This window comes from Hevea brasiliensis, chromosome 5, assembly GCF_030052815.1.
Source record: "Hevea brasiliensis isolate MT/VB/25A 57/8 chromosome 5, ASM3005281v1, whole genome shotgun sequence".
NCBI lineage: Eukaryota > Viridiplantae > Streptophyta > Magnoliopsida > Malpighiales > Euphorbiaceae > Hevea > Hevea brasiliensis.
The window spans coordinates 1,644,441-1,669,122 of NC_079497.1; the positions used below are offsets into that span (position 1 = coordinate 1,644,441).

The window sequence follows — 24,682 nt, forward strand, 5'->3', positions numbered from 1 at the left end:
ACTGATTCTAACCAAAAAGCCCTCATTGTAGTCGTCCTCATTGTCTCATGCTACTTTCAAGGCATCAAAACTGTATTTTGTTTTTTCTTTGAAAAAAAAAAGGCTACTTGCATACCTTTGGCATCCTAATTGAGGAAGACAGTAAGATGTGATCCATAGTGCTACGAATTGTCTAGCCTCCAATGTTCTAAATAAGAACAAGATTCATACAAGATGAATTAAGTATTCCCAGTAAATGTTTAGGGGCTAGTGACAACCACTATTATGTGTGATAAAGGGGTAGCACAGTGCCTCCCCAAGTCCCTATGAGAATTGTTATATTGCGAATATTGCTCTGAATTTAATAATATGCATTGAATGAACTTAAGTATTATCCAAATTATTGTGACAATATGAGGTTGTTGAGGCTTACTAAACTTACCTAAGTTCTAGTGTCGGTCCAATTCCGTAATCAGGTCATGACAACTATTTAAGACATAATATTACTTCTTACAGTACTTCTTTTCAGTGCTCAATCTCTCATTTTGAAAATGAGGATGTATGTCTACTGCCTAGAATCACCAAATATCAAATTTTCTGACATAGCTAATTCACATATTTAGAAATGACGATGCAAAGGCAATCAATTTAATTGTGTTCACCCCTAGAAAGAAGTAAGAGCACCAATTCATGACCTACAGCACACATGGAATTTACCAATTGAACATTGCATTGTTTTCGTTTAAAATCTAAGGAAAATGGACTGAGATCACATATTCAACAGACTACAGCATGAACCAACAAAGAAAAGGTTAGCCATAATAATTAATTGCTGCTATTCAAAATACATGTTTTTTTTCTTCCCATGTTTTTAATTTTAAGTTGTGAATTTCTGCATCATCCCCAATCCCTAAGGTGAGAGTCCCATTCAGTTTATTGTTCCATTTTTGGAAGACTGCTTGGTCAGATACTTTGTATTTTCACCAGACACCAACTTGCATGTTGCTGTTCCATTACCACCACAAGCATATAAACATTTTAGTGGTATTGTTTAAGAAGTCTGCTTGTTTAGTGAATTTTATAATGCATGTGCAAAGAAGCCAATAACATACCATGTCCTGTTTGTTGGCAAATACCAGGATGACACTGTTGAGCATAAATGGATCTTTGATGATGGCCTGAAAGAAAATATGACAGTCAACTTAGAAATTTTTTTTTGACAAAAATATAGTACATTCAGCATACCTTGCTGAATATACAACCTGAAACTCTGCTTTTGCTTTTCCAATTCTCTCACGGTCCAAGGAATCAACAACGTAGATCTGCATAAACAGATTAACTACAGTATCAAAAAAAATATATGTATGATGGCAAAATTGACCCCTTTCAACTTTGACACAAAGCTCACATGTCATCACTACAAAAGACTAAAGCAAACAGAAAAAGTAAATTTCAAAATAAAGCCAAAGCTGTAAAAACTATAATTTAGCACAATAGGAAAAAGGAAAATAATTATTACCAGTCCATCTGTATTATTAAAATAATGCCTCCAGAGTGGCCTTAATTTCTCTTGTCCACCAACATCCCAAACAGTGAACATCACATTCTTATACTGAACTTTCTCCACATTGAACCCTACAGCACATAAGGAGAATTTATAGTCAGAACTCAGAAGATCAATGGATGGGTCCACATTAAGATCTAGGATCCACCATTTTTATATTCAGATAGATTACAAACGAATAAACAAATAAATGAAAAAAAAAAGGAAGGCATAATTTAACTGGCAACAAATTGAGAGAGAACAAACGAATCTATTAGAAAAGCTAATGAAGAAACTCAATACCTATTATTTTCAAGAAATTTGAATGTTTGATTCAATGCAAAGGACACATTGCCAAATAGTAGCCATTTTTCTTAGTTTTTTTATAATGGAATTATGAGTATTTTCATTTTTTTGGAAGGCCCGTGCACCTGTTTTTTGCTCTTTTTACAGTACCTTTGGTACTGTTCACAGCTCCAAGTACAGTCCCAATTTCTCTTATTTTCTCTCTCCAATAAAATCTAATTCAAACTCTTTCCCCTAAAATCCTTCCTTCAAATATTGACACCAAATCCCATCCATTGCTTGGGATTAGCCCCACCATAAAAGCATTAGTATGTCGGTTGCTTAACATATCCTACATCAACTATTTACTTGGTATGTATTAGTTTAAGAAAACACACGTCATCATGCAAATGCATGTTTCCTTACATGAATCTACTTCCACTATTGCTTTTCTCATTGGTGTACTAGATATAGACATATTAATACTTATATTTAAACTTTATATATTGAATAGGAAAGAGAGGGGAAAAAAGCAAAATAACCAAGGCTTCAAATGAATAGAAAAAAATAAAATAAAATTCAGTTTTCGGGAAAGTTGAATATAATATTTTTCTTTCTTTTGGAATGTATTATGCAAGCATATTCTTTGAACTAAACAATATGCGACCAAAAGCAAAAGATGACAATTGCACAATTTATGAGCCTCATACAATTATCCTCAAACCTACCAATTGTTGGGACAGTAGATAAAACTTCACCAATATGTAGCTTGTAAAGTATGGTTGTTTTACCAGCTGCATCCAGCCCTAGCATCACAACCTAGGCATGCTCCAAAGAAAATTACAAAATAAGAAAAAGAATCAAAGATATGCCTTTGATAAGATAAATAAATAAATAAATAAAATTGATTAGAGTAGAAAAAGAGAATTTGTACAGTCCACCATACATTTTTTTTTTTTTAATAAAGGGTTAGTTGAGTTGATCCAGTAAAATTTATTCCCTCATAATTCTAATTGGATGGGATGTAAATTTCTGATGTGCCCATGTTCATCAACATAGACATTTTATTTATGCATCTGGATATATACTTACCCATTAATTGAACACCAAAAATTTCACTCCCCATTGGTTTTAAATTTAAACCACTCAAGCCCAATACATATACACTAATCACCAAAACCCATGAACTTCAAAGCAAATTAACAACTAAAGCAACATCAGCAGTAGCAGCAGAGGAAAATTTTAGATAAATCAGAATAACCTCCATGATTAAACAAATAAATAAATTAACTCCTAACACATCCCATCTGCTAAACATAAAATCATCCATTCCTAAAGTATTATCGCGTTACAAGAACTCCTATACAAACTTATACAAATACTTTATAAGTACACTAGGAGAGAGAGAGAGAGATAGAGTGCAAGGGAGAGCGTACCCGCATCTCGGTGTTGCCAAAGAAGGTATCGAAGAGCTTACGAAAGACTTGACCCATTGCGTGGCGCCGCCTTCTGATTCTGAAATTTGCAGGTTTCTGACTTTGGTCTTGGAATTTGGATTTTTGATCTCTCTAGCTACAATTTGATTCTAATAAAATTTTATAATCAGAAACGATTGGACAGTGCTCCTTTACTTTGATTAATATATTTTTGCAACTGAAACAGAGCAGGAAAGGAAGAGGAAGGAGAGATAGAAAAGGAGAGAGCGAGAGAGAGAGAGAGAGAGAGAGAGAGAGAGAGATGGCGTTAGCTTCACACGACTTTCCTCGGCGTGGAATTTTCATACTATTTTTATATATTTTTGGTATCTCTGTCGATCTAAAATTTAAATGAGAATAAATTTATTAATTATTAAATATAATTTAATCCTATTAATACAATTTCTCATATAATTTATCATTAAAATTATTATTTTCCTTAATAATTAATTTTTTTTAAAATAATTATTTTATTAAAAAAATACTTTACAAAAAATTATATTTTTTAAAATAAAATAATGCAGTGCCGTGTATTTGTATTCTATCTTTGACAGAAAATTGGGTTTAGACAAAAAAACCTGTCAAGAGAAAAATCCAAACAGGTTTAAATATGTTATGCTATCCAAATTTAAAAGGTAATCAAAACTAATTACTTTGCAATTTAGGGGTAAGTACTATTTAATTTGAATTAAAAAAAATTGAATTAAATCACTTTAATTTAATAATTTAATTCGATTTTTAAGATAATTCGATTTGATTGAATTTTATATTTTATAATTTTTTATTATGTCTGCTTAGTTTGATTTTAGAGATAAAAAAATCGATTAAATAGAATCAAATTGAATTACTTTATTGATTTTTAAATTGATTTAGTTTTATATGGAATTTATGAATTATATGTAATTATATATATATAAATTATTTAATTTCGTTAATTAATTGTTATTAAGTTCAAACTAAGGTCAAAATCTGATTAAATAACTTGAAAATTAGGTATAAATTAAAAAATTCATCTAAACTCAAAAATCAATCAATTCAAACTGAATCAAACCGAAATAGAATAGTTTAACTCAATTTTATTTTTCATTCATTTTAATTTGATTCGATTTTTAAAATATAATAATTAAATTTTAATAATTCAATTCGATTCGATTTCAACCAAGTACTTAGCTTTACATGCAATCTCTCAATGGCCATGCGCATGCCGGCTCTTTTGCTGGCCTTCATTATTGCAGGAATTTATCTCACGTTTTCCTTTACAGATCCTCATGATGGCAATTGATCTAGCTTCTTCGCTTTGATCAAATACAGATTCTTGTTTGAACTAGGAAATTACCAGTAATGAAATCGCATTTTCATTTTATATATGATTGCAATTTTCCTGGAAAGTTTAACAGATGAACTTTATTGATAAATGATACTCTCTCGGCCTCTCCTCTCTTCTCACCAGCCAGGGGTAGTCACAGCGTAAGAAAAGCACCAGATAGATAATATTAATCTGTTCATGAATATATTATCTAAAAAAATTATTAAAATATTATATCAATATTATTAGAATATTTTTTTTATGATTAGCTGAGTGCATACACCAGAAGAACTAAAGTTTGTATATAAATATGATAAAAGACAAATTATTAAACATCTCATGTTTGTGGCATAAGCTTCTGAAATTATTAATTATATTTATATACTAAAAATTGTGGACATTATTAATTATTTTTGTATTATTATAATAATTTTTACTCATCATTATTTATGTGCGTTCATATAATCCATTAAATAAATAAGTAAATATTTAATAGATAAAAATTAGAAATTGTGATAAGTTTAAGTATTATTAGATTTTTAATGAAAATTAATATAAAATAAAATTTATATGTTTAGCTATATATATTGAAACTGGAAGGATGCATTACTAAATAGAGTAGAATAAGGATGACAATCGATAGAGTATCCGCGAAAATTACTATACCCAAATCCGATTAATATTATAAAAACCTGAATTCATTTTAAATCCGTTTAAAATTCGTTATCAACTAACAGAACGGATCCAAAATCTAATTATTATTAGTCAAAAAAATTCAAACATGTTTAATGTTATATATTTTAATTAATATTTTATTTATAAAATTATTTTAATCAATATTTTATATTTTAAAATTTTAATTATTTCATAAAATATTTAAATTCTATTTTATATAAAATAAAATATATGAAAATTTATAAATATTATTATAAAAAATATATTTTATATTTAATTAAGTATTTATATAAATGAGTTTGAATAATGAATATTCAATATATAAAATTTAAATTTATTATAAATATTATTTTTTAAACTTAAATTCTTCATAAATTTAATTATATAATATCTAAATTTATTATACTATAATTTAATTATTTAAAATTTTTTTAAAAATCTGATCCGTTACTATTTCAAGACCAAAATACAAGAGCATTAACAATGAATGGAGGAGGTAAATCTAGCCATTCCCCAGCCTGACATAGAATGGGTAGCTTGTGCAACAATTAGCTACACCATTCGATCACAACTGGGCTATTGATAGCCGAAATAGCAGTCAATGTATCTGATTCAATCACAACTTGGGACCACCTTTTACTCTTCACCCAACTCAAAGCTTTCGAATACGCGTGATCTCAGCAATAGCAGGAGAGTAATGACCAACCAGACGAGGACAAGCACCAGCAACAAAAGAACCAAAAGAGTCTCGCACCACCGTACCAACTCCAGAAAAATAGGGACCAGCATTTGTAGTTGCGTCCACATTAAGCTTTGGAAAACCAGCAACTGGTTTCTGCCATTTAACAACAGTACCAGTCGAAGGAGAAGACGAAGGAACGCTAGCCAACCGATACAAATTTCTCACTTTTCATACCTGAAAAGTGAAGGAAAGATTATTCAACATTGATAAAAAATATAGAAAAATAATTATTAAAATATTTAAATATTCTTTTATAATATATGGACATAAAAAAATATAGTAATTATTTTTCTTTTTATTCTTAAATTATATTTTTTTTATATTTTAATAATTTATTTAAATAATATAAAGTGATTTTTTTTTATTTCTCTTCGTCTTTCGTGCTCTAAATCTTTGAGTCTAATCTAAAAGTGGACTTGTGAGTTGAAAGAACTCGGCTAGCGTGTATACATATACAGAGCAAACAAAAACTCATGAATCAACTAGGACAAATAAGCAACCACCGCGTGAAATTAATTCGCAACCCCCATTCTCATCTTCCTATTGCCTTTCTACTCTACTATATAAAGCAATTTCTGCAGCTCATATCATGCATCTTTCAACCCTAGCCCACTTGCACATTCCAGCCATGCCACCAACCACCACTGAACCCCATGTTGTGGTCTTCGCCTTCCCCTTCGGCACCCACGCAGCCCCACTCTTCTCCGTCATCCACCGGCTTGCCACTTTTTCTCCAAACACCCACTTTTCTTTCTTCAACACATCAGAATCCAACACCTCCATCTTCTCCGCTTCTAAATACAACACGTTACCAAACATCAAAGTCAGTGACGTGTGGGACGGTATCCCTGAACGCTATACGTTTTTGGGGAAGCCCCAGGAGAAAATTGAGCTGTTCTTGGAAGCAGCTCCTGTGAGCTTCAGGAAGAGCGTCAAGGCAGCGGTTGCAGAGACTGGAAGGAAAGTCACCTGTTTACTGACTGATGCGTTTTTTTGGTTCGCGGCTGAAATGGCGGAGGAGATAAGAGTGGATTGGGTGGCGTTTTGGACTAGTTCGCCTGCAGCCGTTTCTTCTCATTTTTACACTGATTTTATCAGGGAAAATTTTGGAGCTGGAGGTAATGATATTGCAAGGGATTATTTGCTGTCCTTGATCCCATGGGAATAATTTCTAATATTAAACCTTATTATAAATTAATTTTTGGTTAATGGCATAGTTTTAACAGGATTTTTGTGATTTTTATTTTAAATTTTTTATTTATTTGTGTATGATACAGATACAGTGGAGAAAGATCAAACCCTCCATTTAATTCCAGGATTCTCTAAAGTTCAAATTCGTGATTTACCAGAGGAAGTGCTGCTTGGAAACTTGGAATCAATCTTCTCCCTAATGCTTCACAAAATGGGAAATATGTTACCCAGAGCAGCTGCAGTCTTCTTGAACTCATTTGAAGAACTAGATCCTATCATAATAAATGACTTGAACTCCAAATTCAAGAGATTCCTCTGTACTGGACCCTTCAACTTGGTTTCGTCACCATCACAAGTGCCAGACACAAATGGTTGCATAGCGTGGCTTGACAAGCAAAAACCTGCATCAGTGGCATATGTTAGCTTTGGCTCCGTGGCAACACCACCACCCAAGGAACTTGTGGCCCTAGCTGAAGCATTAGAAGCTAGCAAGGTAGCTTTCTTATGGTCACTCAAGGACAGTTCACACCTGCCAAAAGGTTTCTTGGACAGAACAAAATCGCATGGAATTGTGCTACCGTGGGCTCCCCAAGTTGAAATCTTAGCACATACTGCTATCGGGGTTTTTATAACACACTGTGGTTGGAACTCGGTGCTGGAGAGTATCGTAGGAGGGGTGCCTATGATTTGCAGGCCATTCTTTGGCGATCAAAAGCTCAATGGAAGGATGGTAGAGGATGTCTGGAATATTGGCCTCAGAGTGGAGGGTGGAGTGCTCACAAAAAATGGAGTAATTGATTGTTTGGACCAAATTTTCTCGCAAGAAAAGGGAAAGATAAGGAGGGAGAATATTAAAACGCTTCAAGAACTGGCGAAAAGGGCAACAGAATCAAATGGGAGCTCTTCCAAGAACTTCATTGCATTAGCAGACTTAGTGACGAACACTGGAAACTATAAAAATTAGTTGTTTTCCTACTAACGTTTCTGCATTTGTCATTTTCAAACCTTGGAGGTAATAAATTTTCACTTTTGTGTGTTAAAAATCAGAAGAACAACACTCCGTTTATGATCCTTCGAGTAATCTAGGATATTGGTGGGAAGAAAAAGAAAAAGGCTTACTAGATTAAAAAAAAAAATTAAATTAAATTAATGAACTTTTCACCTAATTTTAAAATTTTTAGGCTTTTCACAAATATTTTTTCTTATATTTAAAATTTAATTAATTGTTATAATTGTCAACAAATGGATTAAATTGAATTTAGAAAGTAATAGAAAAAAAAATGAGATTTTTTTACATAATAAATTTTTCTATTAGTTGTCCATTACATATATTTTTTTTTTCAACCATTAGTTTACTGTCGGATATATTAAACTTTCTAAATTAATAAGCAGTTAATATAATTTTAAAAAATAAACTGTTATTTTTTATTTATAAAATTATAAACATTTATTATATGATTTATACTCAATTTGTAACTTTATGTAATAATATGATTAAAAAAAATTACAGTATAATTATTTTATAATTACTTTATTATTATACAATTTTAAAATTATTTATTATAATAAAATATATTTTAAGTAATAAAAATAATTTTTCATAAATATGTTTAATATTATAAATAAAAAAATATTCAAATATAAATTTTAAATTAATAGATTATTTTATTAATAAAATAAAATTTTAGTGATTTGCAACCAACAAATATTTAATATTCAGATATAATACATACAAACAAATTTTATTACAATCATAAATAACTTAGAAGTTTAAATTCTTTTAATCCAAAAAGCCAAAAGAAAATGAAACGAAATAAGAGTGGGGAAAAACAACAAAGCTCATATATATTAGAACACATCCAAGGTACATTGTACGAAGGGGGAAAAAGTTAAAAGGAAGCCCCTAACTAAACACTGGAAAACGGAATTGTAAAAGAAAATTAAGATTTCTGCACAACCCGCCAACATTAGTATGCGTTACACCTACGACGAATCAATAAACAATCCAAAAAGAGTCATTTAAACAGTTTGATCCCAACCATCATGATGAATAAGGGTCAAGTAGGATCCACAAAATCCGTACAATGACTCGAATATGTTCATTCCTACATTAGCACCTAAATAATCTACACCCATTCAATGGATATATAGACAGTATTGCCAGCAGCCAACTCTTCATACCGAGGCACACTTTGTCATCGACCACCAGCTTCAACACCAACGAAAAGAATGCTGCATCTGTTAAAACCCATCGACTTCTAAGTAACTGAATCAAGATGGCAATGGCTGCTACTCCTGGTTTACAAATTCATCAAATTAGCTTCCGCAGCAAATATAGCCTTCTACGAGTCCAACATCTCATCCTGGATCTCATTAGGAGCAATAAGCCCTGGAATAGAAAGCATTCTTTGTCTCTCCCGTTCTCTCTGAGCAGCAGCTTCTTCAGCATAAAGATCTTTATTGTCCTGAAAAAAGAACCAAGCATAAAAAATTGTCGCAACTCCTTTACAACACATTGCCAGGCCTTCGAGAACACCAGTGCAAGGCCCTATGTCTTGGACATCATGCCCCATAAATTAAAACCTTTCATTATACAGAGACACCGTCTTGCATAATAAATATTTGGTAGCATTTGCTATTGTGGCGAGGGAGAGAAGAATGAGAAATCACTGACATGAACCATTACCTGAGCTGAAAATTCTTTTGATTGCACAAGAAAGTCTCGAATATGATTCTTAAATACAGAGAGGTCAGTTCTTGAGTCAAATAGTCCATTAACAAATTGGGTGACCTGAAAAGTCTTCATATCAGTTGCATGCAATAGAAAGCAACAGTAGCAACAAAAGTAAAGGAAAAAAAAAAAAATACCTCTGATGCAGTCATGTTTGGGAATGATGTCCCCAAAAGTTTAATGGTGTATTCACGAACAAAAATTGCATTGTTTGGGTAAGGATAAGGAACTGTTGTAGCATCCCATAAAGGCTCAGTCAAAGCACCACTTTCAACCTGAAAATGTAGATCCAAATTATAATTGCACCTGCCTCAAACTAAGAAAAGACACGCAAGGCACATACCAGACAAAACAAATGCTGCAACACTAAGACATGCAGCTTGAAGCCAGGTTTGTGAAAAGTATCTGTTAAGACGGCAAATATTTCCTGCTCAATTGTGAGAAAGTACGTGCGATAGAACTGGTTACAGAATTCAGAAGCCTGTCAAATTACAAAAAGAAATTAGCACCAAATGAAATTAACTTTGACAAATAATTGAACATATAGCAAAAGCCTTACCTGAAAGTTCTTGAGCATCTCCAACAGAAGGTTCAGACCAGTTTCAGCAATATTTCTTTCTGTATGCCGAAATGCCCATATGATTGAATCCATCACAAGCTTCAGTTGCTGATGCAGACAAACACAAGAATAGAAGCTTAGGTACACTTTTACTTGTAACAGAGAGAGAGAGAGAGAGAGAGAGAGAGAGAGATTAGGAGAAAGTGAGTTAATACACAATATGGAAAAGTAACCTGGCACAAACCTGACTCCTCAATATAATGAATGTAATAAATCCAAACACAAACCTGACTCGACAACAGAATCAAAGCAGGAAAACAATGTGTTGCAATGGCCCGAAGTAATGAAAAGAACTTGAGGCGGTGCTCAGGATAATCTTCAAAATTTTTGGTTATCATCTGCATTGTGCAATAAGTAACCTTGTCAGCCAAACAAGTTACCTTGAAAGTTCTAAAAATTCAACTTAGATGTCATTTCCTCAAATAGGATTTGGATGACAGTTCCAAATAATTGACGTGTACAATTGACTTGTAATAGTCTTAAATATTACAGTGTATATATCACATCAAGAATACATATCCAGTGCACCAATGAGTCTTGTCTAGTAAAACATCAAGATTTGGAGAAAACACAGTATTGTTCTATAGCTATGCATCATACACCTCACGTGGATCTAGCTTTTAAATATGGTGATCAACAAGACAATAGCCTTGGAACCTGGACCCCCACAGTACACACCATGGACGTTCAGTTATAAGATTGCAAGTAAACCCAACAACTTTCCAATATGATGCAGGAGTGGATTTTATCCAGTTATCTACACAGTTTTGGATTTTACTTAGTTTTCTATTCAGTTGTGGATTTTATTACTGTTCATTAAGCCTTTATTAATTAGGATCAGTTTTCAGTCTTTAAATAGGATTTATCCTACCTAGTATAAGTAAGATTGCTGGTAGATATATCAGCAGTGTATTTTTTTTTTTCATTCAAAATTTTATCAAAAGGTTTTCTGCAAATCCTAACTATCTTTTCTTTGTTCCTACCAAAATCAACCCTATTTTAGCTCTAATTGTTGAGATCTAATTGTCATAGACTCTTCCACTACCACAATGCATTGGAGAAACAAATCATTGATAAAAATAACCTCACTTCAGGCACTTAAAACAGGAATTCAAGATGCAGGAAAATATTTATAATTTTTTATAAACCATTTTACTACTGTCATTGTTCTAATACAAGTTCTTTTAAACGCTCAATCTCATAAAAATCAATAGAGTAGAAAGAGTCAACAGTTGTTACCAATATCAAGGCATAGACTTCCAAAACTAGAAAAAAAAAAAGACATTAAAGAAATTGTCTCCATAAATGGGCACCAAAATTAAAAGCCATCTCAGCCTCACCTCAAGTGTACATTGGAAAACTGCTTCAAATATCCGTGGCACATCATCTATCATTGCAGCTTTGTACCTAAAGAGAAAAGTAGAATACCAGGAAAGCCAAAAATAAATTAAAAATTTTTTAAAAAAAACAGAATTACCATTTTTAAGGCAACAAACCAGGCATTACACAGTACAAAGCTACCTGCACTCCCAGTTTGGAGCAGCTATAATGATCATGCAGATACAAGCATTAAGAAAATAGTAATGTAAATGAATGACATATAAGAGAACATATATTTCGAGGTTATTTACGTGAACAGACAACTCTTCTCCCTCTTTTCTGGCCATTAGTTAATACCTAAACTCACATAATGTAATTTTACACAAAATCCAAAACTTACCCAAGTCCACCAAATGAACAAAATAGGATTTGCACTTCCGGGTTCAATGAGTCCAAAATTTATCTAGGACCTAATTACATCATTAAACTTCACTAGAATAACCTAGGTATATTCCATGAGATCAATAAACAAATAGTAGATAGGAGTCTATAGAAAATGAAACATATCAGGCTTTACTTCGCGTGTTACAGCCTCAAGCGTACACACTTGAATGCAATTCAAGAAATACCCATTTATATTTGTATCAATACATGAAGCACACATTGAAAGGCACAAAATGTAGGCACATATATAGGTACACTATCAAAAGTTAAATTATATACATAACAAACATACTTGTTTATAATTGTTGCAAAAAGTGACAGAACTTCAGATTCTCTAGCATCAGGCAAATTCCTAGCATAGTCACCAAGAACCGGATCCATCATTGGGGGAACAAATTGCTTCCCAATCTGTGGCTGTTCTTCAGCCTTGTCCAAAAATGTCTCAATGAGCTTAAGGGTCTCTCTCTTAACCGCTCTGTTCCACAAAGAACATTAATACTAACAAAATTTTGGGAGATCCACAAACGCAAAACAAAATCCAAATAATTAACTGACCTTAAAAGCTTCACATAGGATGTTCTAGATGCATAGGGCCCTCCTTCTGCAATGCTACTTGATATAAGTTCACTATACATTCTGCCAAACAATTGAAACATGTGATGTAGTCTAGTTAACAATAGGCCAGTAAAATTTCTTCAATCCTGACAGGTTCTGAGCAAAGCTTACCAGATGGGAAAACTCTAAATAACAACTTCACATCACATACCTATACACATTAAGCATGTCCAGGAAGATTAAAGAGATTTGGGACAAGAAATATGTTCCCAGAGAACTAGCAACACTTGTATTTGTCTGCAAAGCAACAACAGGATCAATAAATAATATGATCATCACATATTACATACAATTCAAAATGATGAGAATTGTAAGTCTTCGGCTATAAATCATGCACTGCAATAGAAGATTTAATCCTCAAGTTGAACAACATTATGGAAATAAGATATATACATGAAAGAACCCACAGCAAGTAAACTAAGTAACCAATTGTATTATACTACAACTAAAAACTGATACAAGTAACACCATGCTATTTCATGATGCGTGCAAGTGTGTATCATTTTATCCCTCAATCATGAGGGACCAATAGCAAATTTCTTTTAGCAAAATGCCCCAATAGATAATAGAAAGTCAATTAGCAGATGAAAGGCCATACCTGCAATATGTTGAGAACAGCCCTGATCACTTCTTGATCTTTCAGAAAATCAACACTCTGGCGCGCCTGCCCTATGATTTCAGCCCATTTCTGCAGGAGTCAGATATCATAAGCCACAGGCCACAGCGTTCAATAACTTTTTAACATCTATTTTACTTACCAAATCATCAACATTCGAATAAACCAAATAAGACAGAGAGAGAGGCTTGCTAGTTGTAGACAAAACAAACCTGGTTTGGAAGATCCATCAATCTCTGCAGGTATTCATCTCTCTTCTGTGGATCAGGTTCCGCTTGAATCATATGCCCTACCTGAACAAGAAAAGGCACAACACATGTCACGTAATTTCAACACAAAGTTGTAGGGAGCATAAGATTTTTATCAAGGCACAAAATATACAGATTCATAAAATGTATGGATCTGATGAGGCTCAAGATCAGCAACGGTTGTTGGAAGGCCTGACAGAAGTTCAGACACAAATGGTTCACTTTCCCCCACCTGACAACAAGTTCAGCAAATTCTCAATTGCCTCATTTTGATGCATTAACTCCAATGAAATAATGATGTGCAATTCTACATGAAAGGAAGAACATTCCGAGGCAAACAGACTTACCTGTACAATAACGAATTTCCGTTTGCATTTCTGAACAATTTTTAAGAACGTGTCACAAGCCATATCCTGGAAGACAATGATGTGTAAGTCATAAATTACCATAGCAGGTTATTCAGGAAAAAGAGACCCAATTTATCCAGCAAAATACTACAAGTGACCCATCACTAACAAGCAACACTGCAACAACGTAAAGACTGCTAATTAGGTTGCAATAGACCAAAAACTTAATTATTCGGCCAAAATTTTCAAGCAAATCTTTGTGTGAGGTAAAATCCCAGCTGTATCTAAATATATTTATTTACTACATTTTTCTGATAAGGTGTTACCAAATATGCTTGAACCTCCGAATTGATATGTATTTTTCCTCTTAATTTTGTTAGATTAATAGTAATTTGTTATACTTGATTTTCCCAATTCCCATTATTATGTTTGTATTAGCGAGTAGATTTGTTTTAGCATGTTATAGTAATAGTAATTTGTTATGCTTGTTTTTCGGTCATAATTATATTTCTATTACCAAGAAAATAATTTTATAGTGTCAAATTAATTCATTTTACAGCGTTATAGAGTCGGTTTAAAAATTAGGTTGAACAAACAAAGAAAGACTATGAACAACAAGATTAAGAAAGGAAGGGAGAGGTATGGGGGCAAGTAAGGATAGTCCCAAGCTTGCAAAACTCAGCCCGAAACTCTGTGAGCATCACAAGTGTCCAGCTGATTATCTTCAGAAACAAATATTCAAGCTGAGAACAGGTTCGCCACCAACCAGCTCCACTTGGCGAAATTACAACCCTATAAATCTTTAAGGGAAACAAAAACCCTCCAGCATGGAAGATGTAAATACAGCAATGTCAAGGATCACAAAAGCAAAAATAACCTGAACTCCAGGATGTGTTTCATGCATGAACTCAAACAACTTATTGACAACAGTTTTCAAGAATTTCCAATGGGCTCTAAGAAATCGTGGATACTGCCCAACCACATACCTGCAAACAAATAAATAACATTCAAACCTTGTCTTCAACAATGAGGTTACCAACATTGGAAATCCAACTAAATTTAATAAGAGTATGTTACCAAATAATCCAAACCAAAATACATGTAATAGAGAGTGATAAATGGAAGATGCTACTAAACATCCAATACAATCATTAAATCTTACATAATGTTACTAGCAATAACAGCTTTGTTATCTTTTCCCTTGGTGATTTCACACAAATTCAGTAAATCACGAATGACCATCACCAGAAATCTGTTTTCCTGCCAAGAAACCAAGATTGTGAAACACATCAAGACTTGCAACCGACAATCACAACAAATAAGCACATTATACATAAGCATTGAATTGTCAAAATACAAATTAGATATATCAGTTAAAGTACTATGATCCCAGAGATATCATTAACGCATTGGCAATTAAGTCGAAAAAGATATCAACCCACCACCGAGAAGTATAATCAGAAAAATAGATAAACTTGTAGACCTGATACCTGTTCTTCCATCATGGAACCAGAAATGGAGCCTATTGCCCAACATAGAGTGTTTAGATTGTTCCAGCTCCAATCCTCACCACTCAATTGTTTACTTAATTTCTTGAGCATCTGAGTCATAAGAAAAAAAATAAATAAAGCACCAACAAAAAAATTAAGATATCTTACAAAGCAACAGAAATCAGTATAAAAATCCCTATGTATTCTGAAGTATGTTGACCACTATCACTATGTTCAGAAGATATAATTTAAATTTGTTCATCTATTAAAAATCAAGCATTTAACTTGAGTATAAAAGAAAATGCAAGAATAAAAAAATGTATTTTATTGGTTACACAACAATAATAAGGATAAGTTTTCTCAAGCTGTTGGCATTCCCATTTACAGATACAGCTAAGGAAATCAATAAAAGAAAAAGCCATATGCATTTCAAAGAAATCATATAGTCCTTTTATTACCAAAAAAGAAAAATAAAATCATATAATCTCCAAGTACGCAACAAACAGATACCTGCTTTTCAGTGTCCTCATGATCAAGGTGAGACAAGTATATCAAGGTTTCTCTCATAATCTGCATAATTGAATTTTTATTAGCCCTAAATGTGACATAAGATTCAAGAAGCCCAAAACTGAAAAATAATCCCAATAAACGAACCACTAGAACATTATATTTATAGATATTAAATATATTACTATTGAACAACAGTTTAAAATTGACCCAATCATCCACTTAATAGATTTGACTGGCCTGGCCTGAGTGTAGAAATGGATAAATATATGTGAATGCACACAGCCCACTTCTCTACTGACTGCAAATAAAAGAAATTGCATTCCAATTTTTTTTTCATATGCTCCTTGCTTGTCCATTGACTGTAATTTCTTACTCAACATTCAAGCGACATATCCAGAATCCACCAGAATCAAAACACCACTGCCCCAACAGTACACCTTAGGGTAGCACAACATGCTTTCAGAAAAGATTCACATCCATATTCAAGGTCTATCATAGATTGTATTCACATATGAGACAAAGAATTACTACCTTATATTGAACGAGAACATCATTGTCCTTCATAGTTTCTCGAACAATGTTGCCATTCTCATCTTCAACTATGAGAACCTCTTCAGGTTTAGCCATACGACAAATCATAAGCATTCTCAACTTTGACATTGGATTAGCGTAAAGCTGCCTCCGTTGCAATATTTGTGAACCTATGCCATCAACCATACCATGGAGCAAAGGCATCTGCTTCAATACATAGACACAGCCTGAGGTAAGTAACCTCAATAAATAGCAGGCAAGTACTACAAAGCAAAGAAACCAGAAATTCAAAACCAAAAACTGTACTTATATGCGCATGAATGCATGCATATGGGTAAAGTGGGGAAAAACTTGAGTAAAAAAGAAAAGAAGTTTTGGCCAAATAATTGGTATGGAAGCAAGAGCCAACAAACATAAAAGAGAGCTTCCATTCAGCTATATTCAATAGATATTATTTCACTCATACTTCCAACCTTACATTTAGCACACTTACTGTTCATATAGAAAATTAACAAATTGCAAAGTCATTTGTATTTCCATAATTAAATTAATAATTTCAGAAAAACTTTAAGCCAAAGCAATTTAGAACAAAGGTTAACTTGATGAATGAGAATGCAAATGCATGCAAACATGACACAAGTGAAGGCAGCATCGCAATAAATAGAATGGGGATCACAATTATAAACTAAAGAAAATGGGCTCTCAACTAGCTAATAGCAGATCACCTAACAATAAATCACCCCAAAACAATTGTATGACAACAAAAGCTACAACATACCTGCAATCCCATCATGTTTGCAGTTACAGCAGGATTATCCAAATTATGATGTGCCTCAAAGAGCTCCAAAACCAAGGAGTTCCAATAATCCAAGCAAACCTGTAAATAATTTGATACAGAAAAGACTGGAGTTATATCATAAAAAAGAAATTTTTAATTCAAGGAAAGGGAGAATGGCAGGTGAGTGATAGTGGGAGAGAACACTTTACCTTAAAAACCTCAGTGTCATCAACATATGAGATACTAATTAGATATTCAAGACCCATCATCAATGCAGATATGTTCTCTGGCGAAGTCTCGAGCACTCGAATATGGGACTGCAAAAAAATGAGCACGTTATCAACAATGCCTTTCCAACAGGCAAAACGGTGGAATTCCGGTGCTAATACCTTGCACATTCATCAAAATGTAGTACCAGATACAATAATTTTAATAATTCAAAACAATGCAAATTTTCAAGCATCTATGGTTGAAAGCTTGAACTAATAAGGATTCCAATGAATAAGAACGGAGCATATGCAGGTAAATGCCTGTCTATGTGCATACATAAAAGCACAAACAATGTTATCAGCCATGTCAATTCATTCAGCACTTATAAAGTGCGCCAGGAGCCAAAGTCCCATATTCTTAGAATACACCCACAAGCATATTCAATCACATACAACAATTTAACACTTTGATGACCCAAGATCTAACAATCAATAGTTAAAAAACATCAAATATGCCCCAAGCAATCAGCGAAACACAGATATGACTTAGGCATATATCCTCAAAAAATACATATTTCCATTGTTTTAATGCATCGCTAGTATAGAGACAATCATCTTTTTTTCCACTCCTGGAAAACTCTATACAGACACAGCTCCAGCCACAGCACCTTGGTAACATTCCACATGCTGCCTCAGGGCATGCCTTTAGTTAAAAAATAAAAACACATTGTAAATTTTCCCAAAGTTCAATAATAGTTAAAAGACCAACAAAGCGCAGAATTAGAAACAAAATTATATTAAAAAAATTAAAATGAGACTTTTTCATTAGTTTGTTGAATGCCAGTGATGTCGAGTGCCAATCTGAACTCAATTCAACTAAACCTTAGTCGCAAACTGATTGGGCAAACCAACATTCATCTTTTTTTTTTTTTTTTTCCATTAGCCAGTTTTATATAGGACGACATTCTCCAAGATGAGTTTACAAATGAGAATATGTCTATTAACTTAACATAATGTTTTCCCTACCGCCCTTTCTAGCATGTCCTTTCTACTTTGGTGCAATCACTCTTCCTCACCCAGTCATCACTCTTCAGTCCATTCTACTAAACTTGGACAAAGAATACACAAATTTACTGAAAAAAGAAAAGAAGTTGCGACTAAGTAATATAGAGTAAAAACTGCCCAGATGTAAAAAAGGTTCAATATATTACATACTGTCTCTCTGAGTACCTCTGTTAATATTGTGTTAAAAGAACAAACCAAATCAGGAAGAAAACGTACCTTATAAAATGAAGTGAAAAACAGTGCCAAGTTCTGAATAAATGCCTGAAGAAGTAACAGCCAACAAAGACAAAATAGTTAAAATCTGAATTTCATTGTGTATTAAGCCCTAAAGGGATTGGAAGAGCCAGCAATATGGCTGAATGACTGACCTGTTCCTCATTAGTACCATGTGCATAAGCCTCTGGAATGTTTGTTGCTGGAGGAAGAATGGCCTAAAAATATATACACCAGAAATCAATAAGGACAAAGATAAAAAATTAAAAAAAAAAAAGCAACTCCTTGGCTTGGGAATAGAAAATTGTCATATTTAAAATGCAGAAAGGTGAACTCCGTTTCTGGACAAAAATGTTCCACCCACCTGTAGTTGGACCATGAAGAAATTATACATCTTAACATACTGCACATTATAGAAGTCTCCAAAATTTAGAGCTGCAACCTATATACATCAGATCCAAAAACAATCAGAACATAACAGTTCATTAGCAAAGAAAATATATTACCCTTTTTAATAGTACAGTATACCTCTGTCAAACACTGGAGGGTAAGATTTCGATATGAGGGCACAGGAAAGAACTTAAGGAGTGTTTCCAGCTGTATCACACAACAGAAACAGCATATGATGTAAGCAGATATGAAGAGAACTATCAACACAACAGCTAAAGTCATCCTTCAATCCAATAATTTATGTGAAAAACATACGTACCAGGGGGGATTCAAAAATATAGCCCAAGGGAATCCAGGAAAGAAATGCATGCAAGGTGGACAATGTTGCCCGAATAAGCTCAGTTCTTTGAGATGCTGATAGTACATACAAGCATAACTCATGGATGAGTTGAAATTCACTGTAGACAACCAACCAAAATCCTTGTCAAAACAAATACACACACAGAATATAATATCAAAGGAGAAGATGTTGACAATAGAAAATGGAAGGGCTTAAAATGATTTAAAAATTTATTAAAAAAAATAAAAAAATTAACTGAACTTCAAATATAAATTCATAAAAAATTTCCAAAATTTAAAAGAAAAGGAAGATTGTTTCAGAAAAAAAAAAAGATGTTGCTTGGTCAAAAGAAGAATTGCCAGATTGGTATCTGGTATGAGGGAAACTTTATTTCTTGAAATGCTGTATTTCACAATCAGCGCAACCATGGTCATAACAAAGCAACTTAAACCAGATACAAGTAACAGCTAATTCCAGTTCTTTGAGTGCAGTAACAAAAACAACAGCACATTTAACATGTCCCATCCCTCAGCTGACAGAGAAGCACAGAAGCCCATCTCACAATTTATAACTCTTTAAGTAGATGAGACCTGTACAGAGAGCTAAAGAAACAACAGACTAATACAATTACCTGTTTAGTGATTGTTTCAGCTCTTTGATCTTCTGTTGAGTCATTTCCCCACGAGAGAAATCAAAAACTTCTTCACTTAGAAGCTGGCATGTAACAGATTATGTTACTCATGTATAAGAAAAACAAGTGCACTAAGAAAAATGATAGGGCAGCAAACTTACTTTCAATATAACCATGCAATTCTCACAAATTGTTTCACTAGTTTTTGCTGCTGCAACAAGATCTGGAATAAAGCTTCTCCATCTAGCTGGCCACTCATGTTTCAATATCTGCACAACCAATGTAGCAACTACTCTAAACACAATATAATAACTAAAATTCAGATAAAAAAAATACATAAATATTCATTAAAAAACTTTTGAGAGACCATTTAATTTGCAGGAAACATACATAAAATCAGACAAATAATAGCAAAACATGCCTCAGATGAAGAACAAATTTACAAAAAGAAAATCAGATGACAAAAAGTTGTCACAGTGTATCCATCTTCAATAGGAATAAGCTTATTGCAAAAACAATGAGTTAGAAATCACAAAGGCAATAAAGATTATTTCGCCTGCAAATTCTTATTTTGGCAAGGCAAACAAGTCATACCTGAACCAAAATTACGTTGAGCTTGTTGACATATAGCCTTTCCAATCGGAAAGAAGCCTCATTACTGGAAAGCTGTACAAGAAAGTACAATTGAGAAGATATGTAAATAACAGGACACAAGGAGACATTTAAGGCAAGAAACAATAATTGACCTCCTCTTCAACCTCAGTCATTGCAAACAAATACCTGTACAATGACTTCAGAAATGTAATTTTTCATTCCATCCCGTTGCTCAACAGGCAATGCATTCCATCTATACTTAATAACACCTTCAAGGACCTACAGGCAATAAAAATTAGTTTGCCTACAAATTCTTTAGACTGCATTACTGCAATATATTGGCGGAAGTCACCACTCCAGTGATATTTTTAGGCCTCATTTTTCAAATTGGAAAGTAAAAAATAGAAGGAATATGCATTCAGACCTCCACTATATTCAAAAAGAACAAAGAAATAGCTTCCCCCATTGACTTGGGTGTTGACTGGATAGACAGGATAACAACCTTGATCTGGGAAACAAAATCTTTATGCCCCATAACCCAGATATATTTGGGTTTATTCATTTGATAAAATCAACTAAGTTCTTTTTTTACCCAAACTTGTGTAGGCCATAAATATATTGGCTCTTTATGCAATTATTGCTTGGCACTTGCAAGGAATATACAGGCTCCCTTCATAGACTATCAACTCTAATGAGGTTCTTCCAAGTCCATTCAACCTCTCGCAGGGGACATGAGGCCTTCAAAAGCCCTTGTAAAGGCTCCAGCAAATTCAATAAGACTAGCAAGGCCTACATAGATATATGTCAAAAGGCCACATGACAAAGGCAGAGTAAGACCATCAAGGGTGCAGTGTAGGCCTTTTGGCCATAGCAGGTTCATTTTAAGTCTCATGCTGCATCAACAGACTTTCGGCTTCATACAAATGGCAACAAACCTAAAAGGCATAAACGTTTTTGCTGACTCTCTACCATACAAACTCTTGATTAGCAGCACCATACCTTTAAAGGCATACAGAAGCATCAAGTAGAATTTCCGTAACATATGCTTAAAACAAAGTAACTTGTTACTGAAGCCATAGTTAATTTTTTTAAAGCACCAGACCACTAATGTATGCTCTGAACAATTGATGCATGGTTTCCCATATAGACCTCATAACCAGGGCCTCAAACCTTGCATGCCAATATATAATTAAAATGTCAATTAAGTAAAATCTTTTTACCAAATGATCTAGATATGCAACGATACAAAACACTGACCTGCAAGGCAAAGAACTTGGTGTTTAGGTTCTTTGTATTTTGTAAAATGTGCACAACCTGTAGCCACATATCCACATTGCTTTGCAACTCCTGCAATATCCGGTCTGCAGTAGCCCTCTGTCACCATAAGGGTGCAAAGTAAAACAAAAAAAAAAGAGAAAAATTAGCCACATTGTGAAACAACAACGGTGCACATGGCACGAGCTAAACCTACAACTCATCAAGGTACCCCATTGTAAAGAAATACAATGAGATCCAAAAGATCAAACTCCTAAAAGTAATGACTATCAAATTAAGCTCTCAGTAAATTAGTAGCTCTAAATTGAAATATTCAACAGCAAAGCAAAACTAAAATTGCAATAAGAATTTCAGAAAGAGCTCAGCACAAGTATTTAGTTTGATAAGCAGAACCAATATTTATGGCTCAGTGAGACGCTGCATTACACCAAAAAGCAGGATGCCAAATCAAAAAAGCGTCAAACTCACAATATTCTAAGGCAAAAATTGTTCTTCATTGATTTCAAATTAAAAAAAGAAATCCAGAAATAGCTCAATAGTGAAGTTGCTTCAAAAGATGAAAGGACCCAAAAAAAAAAAAAACCATCATTACAAATTTCAAGCTCTTTAAACCCTTAAACCATTTACTTAACCCTAAGACTGGTAAAATGCATTCAAAAGATGAAAAAATGCATACACACATATCGAACCAAATGCAAAACGTCATGCGTGTCCACATAGTCAACGAATTCACACACAAGCAGAGCTCGAGATAAACAACTCAAGCATTTGAAAACCCCCTAAAAGACTAGAAAGTTCAATTTTCAGTCGTTGTGTTCCTGACGAAAAAAGAAAAAGAGAAACAAAGAGAGGAAACCTCACTTCTTCCTTAGATCCGGTGCCATAGAACGCAGCAACAGTAGCATCGAGTAAAGAAACATCAATCGGCTGGCTTAAATCTCTAAGCTTCTCGGCGGCCATAGCCAAAGACGCCATTGAATCGAAAAGACACAGACTCCAGCACCAATAAACCCTAGCAATGAAAGAGTACCCAAACCCTAAGAGAGAGAGAGAGAGCGAAATTTCTAGAGAGAGAGGGGGGAAAGTGAGGGTTTATATGCTATTGTTGAGAAGTATAAACAGTTTAGAGAGAGAGAGCAGAGATATATACTATATAGACAGAGAGACTCCGCTTGAAATATAAGCAGTAAGGGAGAATAGAGATAAATAGACTTGGAAAAGACTTTAAATAAAATAAAATAAATTTTTTTTAGGATAATTAATTTTTATTAAAATTTAAAATGTCTAAATAAATAAATATTTTAATACTGTAATTAGGGTTTTTAATTTTAGCAAGTCGCAGATTTTAGTGCGCTAATAAAAACAAAGCAAAGGAAGAGGGAGAGGAGCGGGGAAGCTAATTGATAGCGATTTGGACTTTGTTTAGGATTTGTAATTACATTGTTAAAAAAATATTTAATTATTTTAAATTACTATAATTAAAATAAATTAAATTTTATAATTTTAATTAATATATTTAATGAATTATAATAATTCATTTAATTAAATTAAAATTCTTAATAATAAAAAATTTTCAAACTTTCCTATTCATTTTAATTCTTTTAAAAACAAGTATTAATTAATTAATTAATTAGTTGATATAAAGTTTATTAAATATAATTAATTTATTTGAGATGAAAATAATTTTATATAATTAATTATTAATGATAATTATAGTAAAAAAGAATTAGAATTTGAGATTCACTTCATAATGGTACATGTGATATAACTTTAACTTATTGTTATATTTCACATAAAAATTATTATACAACTACATATATTTTTTTTGGGTAATATTAAATTTGAAAAATTGTTGATAAAATTAAAATCTAACCGAATCTTTTAATATTAAAAATTAGACTGTCATAATTTTTAATCATTATTTGTATATAAATTAGCCCATATAAAGGGTTATTTAATAATTTTATTGACTACAAATAAAAAACAATTTTATATATACATTTTCTATTTTTTAAAATATATTACATACTTATAACATAATTATATTTATTTATAATTAATATTATATCTATTAATTATAGACTGTATAAAAATAGCTCAAATTTATATAATTAAGAATAATTAAAAGTATATTAAATGATGTATTATATATGAACAACTAACTTTAAACTTAGTCGTAATTTAAGTATAAATTTAATGATAATAATAGTATAAAATTATTTTAAAAATATAAATTTAAAATGAAACCTAATTAAATCAAACTACAATTGAAATATCAAAAATAAGAAATTATATTAAAATTTTAATAGGATTATGACTTTTAGATAGTATCAAAATGAAATTAAAATCACATATTTTTATAATTTATAGTCACTTACAAATCTGATCTAGATTTATTCATGATATGTTTAAAATTTAAAATCATATTAAAATTAAATATTTTAATTTGATATTTAAATATAATTAGAATCAGTTGAAATCAATTATTTTTATTTTTATTTGTAAATTGAAATTAAATTA

At 32.6% G+C, this 24,682-nt stretch overlaps 3 protein-coding genes across 5 annotated transcripts in view; 1 reads left to right on the forward strand and 2 right to left on the reverse strand.

The window, feature by feature from the left end:
• LOC110667676 (protein EXPORTIN 1A) overlaps positions 1–23,336 on the reverse strand; it is a 28,821-nt gene extending 5,485 nt beyond the window's left edge. Inside the window, exons 1-32 of one of the 3 annotated variants that reach the window (XM_058146538.1) lie at positions 23,024–23,336; positions 22,145–22,261; positions 21,074–21,166; positions 20,888–20,959; positions 20,455–20,562; positions 20,294–20,376; positions 19,642–19,780; positions 19,461–19,529; positions 19,297–19,374; positions 19,088–19,150; positions 18,936–18,980; positions 17,655–17,762; positions 17,446–17,544; positions 16,668–16,871; positions 16,137–16,196; positions 15,627–15,737; positions 15,299–15,396; positions 15,014–15,122; positions 14,137–14,202; positions 13,923–14,021; positions 13,754–13,834; positions 13,524–13,613; positions 13,077–13,162; positions 12,866–12,946; positions 12,603–12,785; positions 11,887–11,953; positions 10,774–10,884; positions 10,487–10,594; positions 10,271–10,408; positions 10,065–10,202; positions 9,883–9,987; positions 9,017–9,661 (exon numbers count right to left, since the gene is read on the reverse strand). In XM_058146538.1, the coding sequence (XP_058002521.1) occupies positions 9,539–9,661; positions 9,883–9,987; positions 10,065–10,202; positions 10,271–10,408; positions 10,487–10,594; positions 10,774–10,884; positions 11,887–11,953; positions 12,603–12,785; positions 12,866–12,946; positions 13,077–13,162; positions 13,524–13,613; positions 13,754–13,834; positions 13,923–14,021; positions 14,137–14,202; positions 15,014–15,122; positions 15,299–15,396; positions 15,627–15,737; positions 16,137–16,196; positions 16,668–16,871; positions 17,446–17,544; positions 17,655–17,762; positions 18,936–18,980; positions 19,088–19,150; positions 19,297–19,374; positions 19,461–19,529; positions 19,642–19,780; positions 20,294–20,376; positions 20,455–20,562; positions 20,888–20,959; positions 21,074–21,166; positions 22,145–22,261; positions 23,024–23,137 (3,246 nt within the window). In that variant the 5' untranslated portion in view covers positions 23,138–23,336 and the 3' untranslated portion in view covers positions 9,017–9,538. Of the gene's footprint in view, positions 1–9,016; positions 9,662–9,882; positions 9,988–10,064; positions 10,203–10,270; positions 10,409–10,486; positions 10,595–10,773; positions 10,885–11,886; positions 11,954–12,602; positions 12,786–12,865; positions 12,947–13,076; positions 13,163–13,523; positions 13,614–13,753; positions 13,835–13,922; positions 14,022–14,136; positions 14,203–15,013; positions 15,123–15,298; positions 15,397–15,626; positions 15,738–16,136; positions 16,197–16,667; positions 16,872–17,445; positions 17,545–17,654; positions 17,763–18,935; positions 18,981–19,087; positions 19,151–19,296; positions 19,375–19,460; positions 19,530–19,641; positions 19,781–20,293; positions 20,377–20,454; positions 20,563–20,887; positions 20,960–21,073; positions 21,167–22,144; positions 22,262–23,023 lie in introns of those variants that run through there. The other 2 variants (XM_058146540.1, XM_058146539.1) reach the window with 2 other exon arrangements.
• On the reverse strand, positions 1,009–3,582 carry LOC131179847 (uncharacterized). Its single transcript, XM_058146542.1, has 5 exons — positions 3,244–3,582; positions 2,536–2,626; positions 1,499–1,614; positions 1,225–1,301; positions 1,009–1,157 (listed from the first exon to the last, which is right to left on the reverse strand). Exons 1-5 carry the CDS (start codon positions 3,298–3,300, stop codon positions 1,058–1,060), a joined length of 441 nt encoding a protein of 146 aa, XP_058002525.1. The 5' UTR covers positions 3,301–3,582; the 3' UTR covers positions 1,009–1,057.
• Positions 6,538–8,239, forward strand: LOC110667678 (anthocyanidin 3-O-glucosyltransferase 7). Its single transcript, XM_058146541.1, has 2 exons — positions 6,538–7,123; positions 7,283–8,239. Exons 1-2 carry the CDS (start codon positions 6,595–6,597, stop codon positions 8,158–8,160), a joined length of 1,407 nt encoding a protein of 468 aa, XP_058002524.1. The 5' UTR covers positions 6,538–6,594; the 3' UTR covers positions 8,161–8,239.
• Positions 23,337–24,682: the final 1,346 nt, after the last annotated feature.

What these genes read in the sequence shown, in the direction of transcription:
- LOC131179847 (XM_058146542.1), bottom strand. Translation starts at nt 3,300, where the DNA reads ATGGGTCAAGTCTTTCGTAAGCTCTTCGATACCTTCTTTGGCAACACC. An exon ending in TTGGCAACACCGAGATGCGG is followed by an intron (nt 2,627 to 3,243) that starts GTACGCTCTCCC and finishes GAGCATGCCTAG; the next exon opens with GTTGTGATGCTAGGGCTGGA. An exon ending in ATCTACTGTCCCAACAATTG is followed by an intron (nt 1,615 to 2,535) that starts GTAGGTTTGAGG and finishes TATGTGCTGTAG; the next exon opens with GGTTCAATGTGGAGAAAGTT.
- LOC110667678 (XM_058146541.1), top strand. Translation starts at nt 6,595, where the DNA reads ATGCATCTTTCAACCCTAGCCCACTTGCACATTCCAGCCATGCCACCA. An exon ending in GGAAAATTTTGGAGCTGGAG is followed by an intron (nt 7,124 to 7,282) that starts GTAATGATATTG and finishes TGTATGATACAG; the next exon opens with ATACAGTGGAGAAAGATCAA.